The 13,184-nt window shown below is 34.1% G+C and overlaps 1 protein-coding gene across 1 annotated transcript in view; it reads right to left on the reverse strand.

Moving 5' to 3' along the window:
* LOC150099417 (NPC intracellular cholesterol transporter 1-like) overlaps positions 1 to 13,184 on the reverse strand; it is a 477,548-nt gene that overhangs the window by 301,145 nt on the left and 163,219 nt on the right. Inside the window, exon 8 of the mRNA XM_090404409.1 lies at positions 11,961 to 12,149. Within this exon, the coding sequence (XP_090260535.1) occupies positions 11,961 to 12,149 (189 nt within the window). The remainder of the gene's footprint in view (positions 1 to 11,960; positions 12,150 to 13,184) is intronic.

Below are 13,184 nucleotides of genomic sequence, written 5' to 3' on the forward strand. Positions count from 1 at the left end.
AAAATTCACAGTACCTACCTATCTGTCCACTTCATGTCTAAAGGCACTTATAGCCAAGATCCATCTTTTTCAGCTATCCCTCATCTTTTGCTAACTATAATTTGCTTCTCTCCCAAACCAGCCATCTTTTTATGTTTATTTTAATTTTTTTCTATCATTCTTTGCTAACTTAGTTTAAGCGTTTCCCTTTCAGGATAATCCATGTCAAAGTTATCTTTGGAATATCTCTATCCATTCTCTGTATATGGCAATCCATTTATATCTATATCATTTAATTCACTAGGAATAGTTTTTTTTTTTTTTTGCTTTGTCGGTTTATATAATTCATATGTTATATGCTCAAAATTTTTAATTTTCTACTTTTTAATATCCTAGTTCTACACCAAGTAGTATGTTCTGGTCTCAAGCTTTTGCTTTCTTGGTCTTTCAAATGTTCTTTTTCCATTTATTTTACATCTATACAGTAATTTTGGCAGTCTGCTATTGTCCAGTCAATTTAGATATGATATCTGTTTATATCTCATCATCCTTTTTTGTCAGGCTCAGTGGCCTAGCTGTCACATCTAAGTAACTTGACAGCTTAGAAACCAGATTAATGCTAATGATAAGATAGTTAATCCTATGTACAGTGTCTGTTATGTCTATAAATTGTGTGTGTGTTTTTAAAAAAAACCTTACCATCAACCATATGAGATGGGTACCTCACCTTCACCTGAAAATCCTTGATAAAGGTTTGGGAGTTAGCTATTTGGAAATATTGTTCAGAGAGAGTGGAAGTGCAAAATCAAGGAAACTACAAGTATTAGGAGAAATGCAATCAAGCATGGATCCAGCCATTTCTGGGATTAATGAGTAAGTACAGAAATGATTATGCAATGCAAAAGGCAGTTTCACAGTTTTGCATTAGAATAGGATGGTAATGACATCACTGCATAAAGTTATGTGCTGTCAGCTTGACTTGACCAAAAATTATCAGCACCCAGTGAGACCTAGTTAACAGAAAATGATATAGTTACAGGCATTGAATGTAATGGATATTATGGAAAATGGATATATGTTAAGTAATCCATTTTATGTTATTTATTAATTAATTAGATAATGAACACATTGACAAGTAAAGATAGAGGGAATATTTTCATCATCATCAAATTCTTGACAATGTCCCATCAGGGGGGGGGGAAGAGATATTATGATAGTACTATATGAAAAAGTTACATCATACTAACTTCCTATTGCCAATTTTCCTCCTAATTAATCTGTTAAGACTTCAATATTATCAGATTTTATATTTCTCTCTTCTAAGGCTTTTTTTTAACTGTATCAATCGACCTATATCTGAGGAATGCTGTGCTCCCTGTGAACACAGGCTTGAAGGTATGTGGGTTACAAAGTTCAAGTTTAGAAAAAAAAAGGGAACATGATAAAAATCTTATAAATTACTGAAGGAGTTCTACAGGATTGCAACAAAGACATTTTTAATACATGATGAACAGAGAGAGAGAGAGAGACAGGAATTACTCCTGGAAGTTATGTAAGAGTGTGTGCCAACTAGATTTTTTGCTTATAGAATGGTAAATGAGTGGAATGAATTGCCAAAAGTAATTGTTAGTGCCCTAATGGTGAACTGAGTGTAAAGAGAAGTATGATAGGTTCTTTACATCCTAGATGGGATTCCATCCCGAGTATTTTCAACCAAAGGGCATCAACAATATCGACCGAGCAATGAAGGAGTTTTGTTTATATGTTTGTTTATATTTACTTATGTAATAATTTATTTTATATTCAGAGACTGAAATTTCTTCATTTGTTTTATGGTTCCACATGGTATATCCAGCTGTTTTTCTGAGAAGTTTCATTTTTGCAGTTTGTTTGGACAGAATGTAATATAGTCTGATTCTAGTATGTTTTTTTTGTACCAGGAAGAGCTTAAAATGTATTATTTATTATGCCATTTATTTTAAAAATTTGATATTTTAATGTCTATATCTTTACTATCTTCATATGATAAATTACATTCTAGGTACCTGAAATTATTTATTTATTCTAATATTCTATCATTTGTCACTATTTTACATCTTACTGGGTTTTCTCCTTTGAAAACCATTATTATTATTATTTTAATTTATATATTTTCATGTTATACTATTCTGAGATTTCATTCAATCATTTTACTCATGTTTGCAAACCATTTAAAATGTTTACAATTCAGTTCATCTGGAAATAATGTGTTATCTTCATGGATTTATTTGCATACCAAATAGGTTCTGCTAATTACAAATTATTATATTTTATAATAAATTTAGTTTAATCCTTTATCCAAGTGTGAGCAAACAAAGTTTGCGCCTGAAAGTATCTTCAGGACTGGGTTAAGGTGGTACACACCAGGGCAACTCGTTGCAAAGGTGTAGCAAGCTACCAACACTCCTGTCCCAATATCTCCTATAATGCAAAACACATCTCCTTGCGGATATGTCTAATGTTATGCATTAATGAAGAGCCACTACCCAGACCGGTTTCGACCTTTATTGAGGTCTCTTCAGTGGGAGCCAGGCCCAAGTCGAGATATCAGGCAGAAGCATTTGCAGGTCATCTCCACCTATAGGAATTGCCAATTGGTGTGCCACCCTTTTTTAATAAATTACTCTGGATTTAGAGAAAGATGTTGAAAGTTTATTTTCCACTTGGTTAGAGTATAATAAATTTAGTTTAATCCTTTATCCAAGTGTGAGCAAACAAAGTTTGCGCCTGAAAGTATCTTCAGGACTGGGTTAAGGTGGTACACACCAGGGCAACTCGTTGCAAAGGTGTAGCAAGCTACCAACACTCCTGTCCCAATATCTCCTATAATGCAAAACACATCTCCTTGCGGATATGTCTAATGTTATGCATTAATGAAGAGCCACTACCCAGACCGGTTTCGACCTTTATTGAGGTCTCTTCAGTGGGAGCCAGGCCCAAGTCGAGATATCAGGCAGAAGCATTTGCAGGTCATCTCCACCTATAGGAATTGCCAATTGGTGTGCCACCCTTTTTTAATAAATTACTCTGGATTTAGAGAAAGATGTTGAAAGTTTATTTTCCACTTGGTTAGAGTATAATAAATTTAGTTTAATCCTTTATCCAAGTGTGAGCAAACAAAGTTTGCGCCTGAAAGTATCTTCAGGACTGGGTTAAGGTGGTACACACCAGGGCAACTCGTTGCAAAGGTGTAGCAAGCTACCAACACTCCTGTCCCAATATCTCCTATAATGCAAAACACATCTCCTTGCGGATATGTCTAATGTTATGCATTAATGAAGAGCCACTACCCAGACCGGTTTCGACCTTTATTGAGGTCTCTTCAGTGGGAGCCAGGCCCAAGTCGAGATATCAGGCAGAAGCATTTGCAGGTCATCTCCACCTATAGGAATTGCCAATTGGTGTGCCACCCTTTTTTAATAAATTACTCTGGATTTAGAGAAAGATGTTGAAAGTTTATTTTCCACTTGGTTAGAGTATAATAAATTTAGTTTAATCCTTTATCCAAGTGTGAGCAAACAAAGTTTGCGCCTGAAAGTATCTTCAGGACTGGGTTAAGGTGGTACACACCTTAACGTTTGCAACGAGTTGCCCTGGTGTGTACCACCTTAACCCAGTCCTGAAGATACTTTCAGGCGCAAACTTTGTTTGCTCACACTTGGATAAAGGATTAAACTAAATTTATTATACTCTAACCAAGTGGAAAATAAATGTTATATTTTATATATAAAGTACATCCCCATTGTACTCCTCTTAATATGTCTTTCCATTCTCATTTCTTTCTTGTAATTTGATTGTTATTTTATTTCTAATACATATTTCTTGAATCTACTACAAGAGTCGTTTTGGTATATTTAAATCAATTAATATTTTAAGCAGTTTTTGTGTCTGTTAATTTTATCCAAAACTTTTTCATAATTCAATGAAGACCTACTTTTTTTTAAAAAAATTCTGGTCATTTCAATTATTAATTTTAAAGTAAAAATTGTGTCAATTAAGCCTTTCAGAATCCATTTTGTTCTGCTAGTAATTTGTTATCTAATTTTTATGCAAAAAACTTTTTAAAAACCATAAAATTTGACTTCGTTTCTTTGTTCAATTACCATGTCTCTGATCCATATAATAATATGGCATTTGCATTGCCTATTGAAGATCTTTATTTTGGTTTTATTATGACATTTGGATGTTGTCCATACATTATTAAACTTCTGAAAACAATATTTGCTTTCATCAATCTTTGTATTGTATCCTTGTCAATTCTACCTTTTGTGAACTTTTATTTCATTCATATTTAAGTCCAACTTTTCCATTGTTTCATACAATGATTTTATTTTGCTTGTAAGATAATCCAGATTTTCCAATTGTGATGTGAGACTCCATTGTAACCTTCTCATAATCCAATTAATCACTATGTTAAAAATTAGTCCAGCCATTACACAACTTGTTTCACACCAATCTTTATACCTTCCACTTTCTTTATACATTACTATTTATTATTTATTTATTACTTTTTTTATTATTTATTATTTATTAATCTTGTTCACATTCATTATTTCATCTTTAAATGTTGAGAAGTGTAATATTTAAATCCACGTGTACTGGAGGTTCCTCCAATATTATATTCTTAGCATGCCACTTATGTTGTTTTCTACATTTAAAGTCTCAAAATGTGTTTTCAACCAGTTTATCCTCTTTGGTTAGCTGAACATTTTTAATTTTGTTGCATTTTCTTGTCCCCCCCCCAAGCATATTTTCCTTATCACTTATCTTATCTTGCCGATTCTTTAATTTATCTTTTGCTCATTTCTTTGATTAATTTCTTTAATTCTCTGAGATCAGCATTTACAAGCATTTCATTTTATGTCTTCCTTCATGAGTTTCCAAGTCTTGCTTAAACCAATCTATGCCCTTTTCCCTTTCTTAGTACCTATATAATCTTTTGCCACTTAATCCTATACTATCCTAAAATTCTTTCATCTCTTTTCTGTCATGTCTTATGGGCCTTGTCCTTCCCCACTTTCTATACTCGAATCCTCCAGAATTTGAAATCAATTTTTTATCATAAAAATGTTTCCTGTATTTCATTCCCTTTTTTAAATTACATATCTCACTCCTCCTTTTTGATTTGTAATTTTCTTATTCCTATACAACTTGAACATTAGATGTCACTAAGTAATGATAATATCCTATATCAGCTCCTCACTTTGTATTAACATCTAAGAGCAAGCTTTAAAAACTATGCAACTGCATAATTTTTAAATTTGCAATTTAGCTGTCATTTCATGCTAAATCTGCATGATGGTTAATTTAATAAATATATCTTGAATATAACTAACCATCATTATTTTCATCACTTACAAGCTTCCAAGTTTACCTGTATCTTCACTGAATAGAAGTGCCATTCTTCTTTCAACAGCTAAATATAGTATTTCATATCTCTGATATCCAAATACAGTTTTCAGTTTTAATTTCACAGCAGCTATGATTAATTAACACTGCTTTAGGTGATTTACAAATTAATGTTTCACAATACAAAAGTTTGAAGCATTTATATTATATATCGATTACTGCATAATTCCATAAATAATTATTATTCTAATGCACAGCACAGAAATCAGGATAAGAACACTGTTCATGAAATTATACAGAACTTGGGCTTCCACTGTCACAACTTCCCTCTATATGCACTACTTTAATTTATAATGATGCAACTTCTATCCCAAGTTTCTGAATAATTTCCTTTAAGTTTGGTTTAAAATTATGGATATTTATTCTGCTTTATGACACACACTCGTGCATACACACACACATAAAGTTAGCCAAAAGCACAAAATAGTAAAGGCTGTGAGCTGTATAACTGAGAGGAGACCTCCACATAGCCTTTAAAGGAATGCGGAGAACCAACCAAGGCCTCTCACCTAATGTCCAATCCTCACCTTCTCGTGGTACACCCTGTTCGGTATCTACTTGGATACTGAATGAACGAGGATGGGCTGGCAATTTGGGATTTAGCCGAACAAATTGTATTCTTATTGGTTAAACCAAAATAAAAAATGATGGTACGACATGACAAAATTTCATGCCAGCTGGGGCGTCGCCCGGTTAAACAAGGTCCCCGTTGTTTTCGCCAGGGAACCAGGGCGAACAGCGAAAAGTCAGCTACTGGAACAAATCTGAAAACAAACCCCAACTCAACATCACCAGGGTTAAAGATCAGTACTATCAACATAAGAAGCCTGAGTGGCAAAGAAATGGAGCTAGCTGAGGAATAAGATAAGTACCAGATCGACATAATAGGGGTGACTGAAACAAAAAAGACAAAAACTGGTGAGATCTATCAGAGCAATAAATACAAAATGTTATATTCAGGCAATGACAAGCAAAGAAAAGAAGGAGTAGCCATAGTATTCAACACAAAATACAAGGCTAATCTTCTTGAATGGCAGTCAGTCTCAAGTAGAGTAATGTGGGCAAATAAGAGAATGGGGAAACTGGACAATGAGACTTATTTGTGCCTATGGTCCCACAGAAGGTTCTACTAAGGTAGAAATGGAGGAATTTTTTGAGGCTTTAGAAAAAGCAACTGACACAATGAAAAGGGAAAAGTTGGTCCTTGTTGGGGATCTAAATAGCAGAGTAGGAAATGATTGTGAGATATACAAAAATATTTTGGGAAAATTTGGAGAAAAGAGCAAAGCTAATAATAATGGCAAATATCTGTTGGATTTCTGCTCAGGACATGGAATGGTTATTATTAACACCATGTTCCAACATAAAAATGTCCATAAATTCACATGGAGAGAAGAGGAAAGGAATAAGAAAAGTCTCATTGACTATGTTATTGTTGATAGTGATGTTTTCTCCCTGGTGCAGGACACCAGAGTGTACAGAGGATTTGAAATTGGAAGTGATCACTATTTAGTCTTGAGCAGGATAAAATTGAATTTCATATTGAAAAGAATAACATGTAAGAAAGTTTTAAAGCGAATAAAAGTTGAGCAGCTCTCAGATGTGAACTGTAGACTAAAATACACAAAGATTATTGAAGAAAAAATGAAAGAGTTTGAGAACAGGAATCAAACCCTTGGAGATTCAGTGGCAAACTCTAAAGAAACATTGATTGATTCAGCCAGAGAAAGGCATGTGGTGAGGTTGTCTGCAAGAATAAAAAAAATCAGAACTCCCTGGTGGACACAGGAAGTTAAAGAGTCAGTGAAGGAAAAGAAGAAGAAATCATATCAAAAGTTCCTCTCAAATAAGTCAGCTTGTGCTCTCAGAGAATACAGAGACAAATGCAAGAATGCTAAACACTGTGTAAAACTAGCTAAACAAAAGTCATGGGAGGACTTTGGCAAGAATATAGAAAATAAATATCAAGAAGGTGGCAAAATATTCTGGAGGTTGTTGAAGCTTAGGAGTGGAGGAAAGAGTGCTGTAAAAGGAGTTAGAGATGATAAAGGTGACATGAAAACAGAAGAAAAAGATATCCTTGAAGTATGGAGTAATTACTTTGAAAAACTGCTAAATGAAACAAGCAGTGATGACAGCACAGTGGTAAAAAACACTGACCAGGAATGCAGTCAGGAATATATATCCATACTAGAATATATATCCATAGTAGAAAAAGCCATCAAAGGCTTGAAATGTGAAAAGGCAGCAGGTAGATGATATTCGACCAGAAATGCTGAAGTATGGTGGTTATAAGAATCTTACTGTGGCTGCACTGCATAGCTCAGAAAGCCTGGATAGAGGAACGAATTTCCAATGATTGGAGTAGAGCTCTCATAGTACCCATATATAAAAAGGGAAATAAAACTGAATGTGAGAATTACAGAGGTATATCCCTACTGAGTGTTCCTGGCAAGATCTATGCAAGTTTACTTGAGAAACGGTCGAGAAGAATTGTGGAAGAAACGCTTGGTGACGAACAAGCTGGATTCAGGCCAAATAGAGGCTGTCAGGATCAGATCTTCACTTTACGACAAATAGTCGAGAAAACGTGGGAATATAACAGAGATCTGTATTTAAGTTTTGTCGATTTGGAAAAGGCATATGACAAGGTGCCAAGAGAGAAGCTATTCAATACGCTACAGTTATATGGTGTCAATGGGGCATTATATCAAGCAATACTTAGTCTTTATTTGAGTTGTAAGTCAGCAGTTAGAATTGAAGGAAGTACAGGAAGATGGTTTAATGTTAACTCTGGTGTGAGACAAGGATGTACATTATCCCCTCTGTTATTCATTATCTATATGGATCACATTATGAAGGAAAGTGGTATTAAATCTGATATCAAAATTGGAGATGTTAATCAGCTCTTTGCTTTATGCGGAAGATATTACACTTCTAAATAAATCTGCTACAAGTCTGCAAGATTCTCTGACTAAATTGAATAGCTGTTGTAATAGATATGGTATGAAGGTCAGTAATAAAAAGCCAAAGACAATGAAAATAGGCAGAATCATTGAAAATGTTAACTGTGTTGTGAATGGAGAACCTGTGGAACAAGTAAAACATTTCAGCTACTTAGGCACGATTTTTAGTGAAGATGGTAAATTAAATATAGAAATAGACAACAGAATCAGCAAAGCTGGTATTGTGGGAAGTCAATTGAATAAATTCATATGGAATAAGAGAGAAATTAGTCAGAACACTAAATTAGCTGTATACAAGACGGTGTTCAAACCAGTTTTAACTTATGGATCTGAGAGCTGGGTCAGAAGTAAAACACTTGCCCAAAGACTAGAGACCTCAGATATGAGAGTCCTGAGAAAGATTAGCGACGTGAACAGATGGTATCAATGGCAATATCATATTAAAAACGAGGATATTAGGAAAGAACTTGACATTGTCAACATCCAGGAATGCGTTAGCAGAGCTAATCTCAGGTGGCATGGTCACTTAAACAGAATGGACGAGGAAAGATTAGCAAACAAGTGTTCTCTGCCAGGTTAGCAGCAAAATGACCCAGAGGAAGACCAAGATATAGGTGGATTGATAAGGTACAAAGTGCCTTAGACGATAGAAATATAAGATCTGATAATGTTGGAGTCTTGACAGGTAACAGACTGATTTTTTTTAAATAACGAAACCTGTGGTGCAATCATAATTAAAAGAAACACACGTATTAACCACAGTGAAAATTATTTAATTGTAAATATTTCATCCTAAGTATCTTAGGATATCATCAGTACAGTAGTTTTAAACAATAATAGGAATAACATACAGTTAGGGCGCATGATTACAATGGAATCTCATTAAATGTATAATGTGCTACAGTAGTACAAAAAAAAAAAAAAAAAAAAAAAAAATTATTTAACACAATTTTACATAGATCTTTATATAAACATGAATGTTTATACAAAGAAAGTTCTGAAGCCCTACTACACAGACTAAACTTAAACCGCAACAACGTTCTTACTATTCCTAAAGTATATGAAATTTTCATACAAAATTATGTAAAATAATTAATTAATTTTTTCTTTTGTACTACTGTAGCATGTTATGCACGTTTAATGAGATTCTATTGTAATCATGCTCCCTAACTGTATGTTATTCCTATTATTGTTTAAAACTACTGTACTGATGATGTCCTAAGATACTTAGGATGAAATATTTACAATTAAATAATTTTCACTGTGGTTAATATGTGTGTTTTTTTAATTAACAGACTGATTTGGGGGAAAATTGTAGATAGGAAGTTAGTAATGATGTAAATTTTTCATGTAGTACTATCATATCCTGTATACCCCTTGAGGGTACATGGCAGGAATTTGATGATGATGATGTGAATGAAGGAACCTGATATGTCATTTGTGTTCTTTTTATTTTGAAAACAAAAACTAATGAAATTCCTTCATTACATAAAAGCAGGCCTTTCCAACAATGCACTTCAAATGCAGCTGGAGTGATTGAAAATGTGCTCCATCCTTACAGTTGGACCAAAATATGGCATGAACATAAATTCAAGAAAGCCTGTGAAATGATTATTCAGCAACCCAGTCTTAAAAAATTAACAACTAAGAAGTCCCAAGGATTTGGATGGCTCATCTATAACTCACACAGAATCCAGAGAAAGAACTTCTTTGTCTGGATGCTATGCAACCAGTGGCTTTCAGAAAACAAACAGAACTGAAAATAACAGGAAGGTCAAAGGGTTATATTATATATATCCCACTGTAGCATATGATGATACAGCTTGTAATCCAGTTTATACAAATATATTCCTGAGAAAGATCTTAATAAAAGTCTAAAACATAAAATATTATTTTAATCTAATTAAAGTAAATTCTCTGCATGTGGTAATTTGTTTCTATAATTATTCTTAATGAATGCTAACTGCTCCATAACTCTGAAAGAATGAATTAGAATGATCTTTCTTCTGCTGGTGTAGGGCTATGGAAGCAAATATCACTTTCACAGGGCTACGCAAGTATATGACACAAATATATGATGAATATGACACAAATATGGGGAAGGGAACTCATGAATGAAACATACCTGTTTCATAATTTTTTTTTTTTTTTTATCCTACACATAAGAGGTACAAGAACCTATAGCACATTAGTGCTGTGTTTGAGGTGCTAATGAGGGTTGAGAAAGAAGAAACTTATTGACATTCTTAAAACTGTAGGTTGAAACTTTTGGGAAACACATCGTGAGGAAGGCCATTCCAGAGGACAGAGGTATTGGACAGCAGCTGCTCTTGTTTTAACAGGCCTAACAGCAAGTGGAGGAATGATGTTTGCCAATTCACTAGAGCAGTGACCATGGAAGTACCTGCAGAAAAGAGACAGAGCCTAAAACATTGCATCTGCGAGATAGAGGATGATGTGAGCCTGTGGGGGAAAGAGTCATCTACGAACCAAACTGCTCTCCTCTGGACAGCATCAAGAATTTTTAAGGAGGGTTCAGGTGCACCATCCCAAATGTGTGTACAGTATTCTAATGAGAGATGTATTTGGGATTTATATCCCAAATATACATCCCTGAATGGGTGTAAAACAGCTTCTTGTACAGAAAAGAATGCCTAGTTTTCCAGAAGCTAAAGAAGGTACTGATGTGATGTGTTTGTGCTGAGAGAGAGAGAGAGAGAGAGAGAGAGAGAGAGAGAGAGAGAGAGAGAGAGTTCATCCTGTCTGGTTATGTGTATATTACTGAGGATGAGGGAAAGGTGAGCTGAGATTCCTTTTCCAAGAGAAAAGGCAGGACTGCATTTCAGCAGCATTGAAGGTGAATAAATTATCCTTGTCCCACTGAAGGATGGTATGGAGATCAGTGTTTAAGACACTAGTTGCAGATGATCTTAATGTAAGGAGTGTCTGGGAACTAGATGGTTTGTCAAAGGAGTAGGATGGGTGGAGAGTGCTATTGTCAGCAATGCTATGGATAGGATTTGTAGTTATTCAAAGTGGGTCACTTATGTATAAGAGAAAGAGGGTAGGTGAGAGGATAGAGCACTGGGGACAAAGCTCAAAGAGAGGGTGCCTTCCACCATGACATGCAGTGAACAACCAGAAAAAAAGCTAGCTATCCAGTTGCAGAGGGTGGCAGGTAGACCGAAGGAAAGCAGCTTGAAAAACAGGCCTTGATGCCAAACACAATCAAAAGCCTTGGAAATGTCAAGGACAACAGCACATGTTTCTCAAAGGTGTTAGCTCTGGAGCTAACACCTGTCCTCCATCATCTCTCTTCAGAATCTTTTTAAAAAGATTACAAATATAAATTCCATATATAAGTATATAAACAATAAAAATCAAATGTTATTAAATGAATCAGTATATAAACAATAAAAATCAAATGTTATTAAATGAATCAGTAAATAAACAATAAAAATCAAATCTTATTAAATGAATAATTTCTCAAAGTAACTATTTAAATACAAGGTATGCAAAGTTTTTTGTTCTAATATAGACATAAGAGAGAGCTACTCTGAAACTTACTCATTTTCCCATGCTAGAGCATCACTATTATCATCTTGATTTATATGATTATTTACAAGAATAGTAATAATAAGGGCAGTTGCTTGAGTATAATTTTGACCCTCAAATCCTCCCAAAGCAATGTATGGAAACACTGGGCCACCATATGGAGCAAGACAGGTTTCATCAGATTCAACAAGCATGGCATTGCTGAAATTTAAGAAAAAAATGCACTGCTAATTCATACTGAAAGCTTATTTTGATAAAATTTCAAAGCATTTTTTGAAGTAATAACATGGCTGAGTGAAAATTTGTTTTATATGTAAACAATTTTAGGTTATTTTTATGCTAATAAAGTTTTATATTGACATTAACATTAAAATTTTTAATAATGTAAATTTTTAATTATCAAATTGACATTAACATTATGTTATTAAAAAAACATACCTGATTTTGCAATTGAATACATATAAAATCTTTTTATGCCAAATTTATTTATGCTTAGTAGTAGTATGGAAAATCAGTTATAACACTAAATTATTTGTATTTAGGCTTTACTAACCATTTCATAGATATGTAGTTACCACTATCTTGAAACCTTTATAATCAGAAAAATTCTTAGATTTTTGTTTGAACTTTTTGAATAGAAAAAAATAAGGGCAGTTGCTTGAGTATAATTTTGACACAGAAAAAACTTTAAAAATTGTGTATTTCTCAAATTCATTTGAATAAAACCAGGACAATTTATCATTGCAATGAACTGGAACAACGCATTATTGCAAGTCTTCATTATTTCCATGAAACAATGGGAATTGGAACTGTGAGATTCTAACAGCTTAAAATGTTCAAAGAGCAAGATTTACAAGAATCTCTCCCCCCCTTTCCGCTCCAGTTCTTTAAATTCAGAGTCCTAACTGGAACAGAAACTGAAATATTTGCTGTCAATAATGAACACAATCTGTTAACCCAACCTACCCACCAGAATTCTATATTATCCTCTTCATTCTCCTAACGTTGTGGACTATTTCTCAACCCACTCTCCCTCCAAATATGTGGTTGACATTTGCATTTCTCTTGGCAACTGACCACATCTTTGTAGATGTTTCTTTTTTCACAGATCATACTTCTCCCAGCCATTCTCAGCCTGATATCTTATGGCACTACAATGGCATCAACTGGGATAAACTTCAGGATTGTGATGTCTTTTTTCATGGCCTGATTACTGCTTCCACTCTCCTGATCTAC

The sequence above is a fragment of the Typopeltis vanoorti genome, chromosome 14 (genome assembly GCF_054136105.1).
Source record: "Typopeltis vanoorti isolate ZY-2024b chromosome 14, IOZ_Tvanoo_1.0, whole genome shotgun sequence".
Lineage (NCBI taxonomy): Eukaryota > Metazoa > Arthropoda > Arachnida > Uropygi > Thelyphonidae > Typopeltis > Typopeltis vanoorti.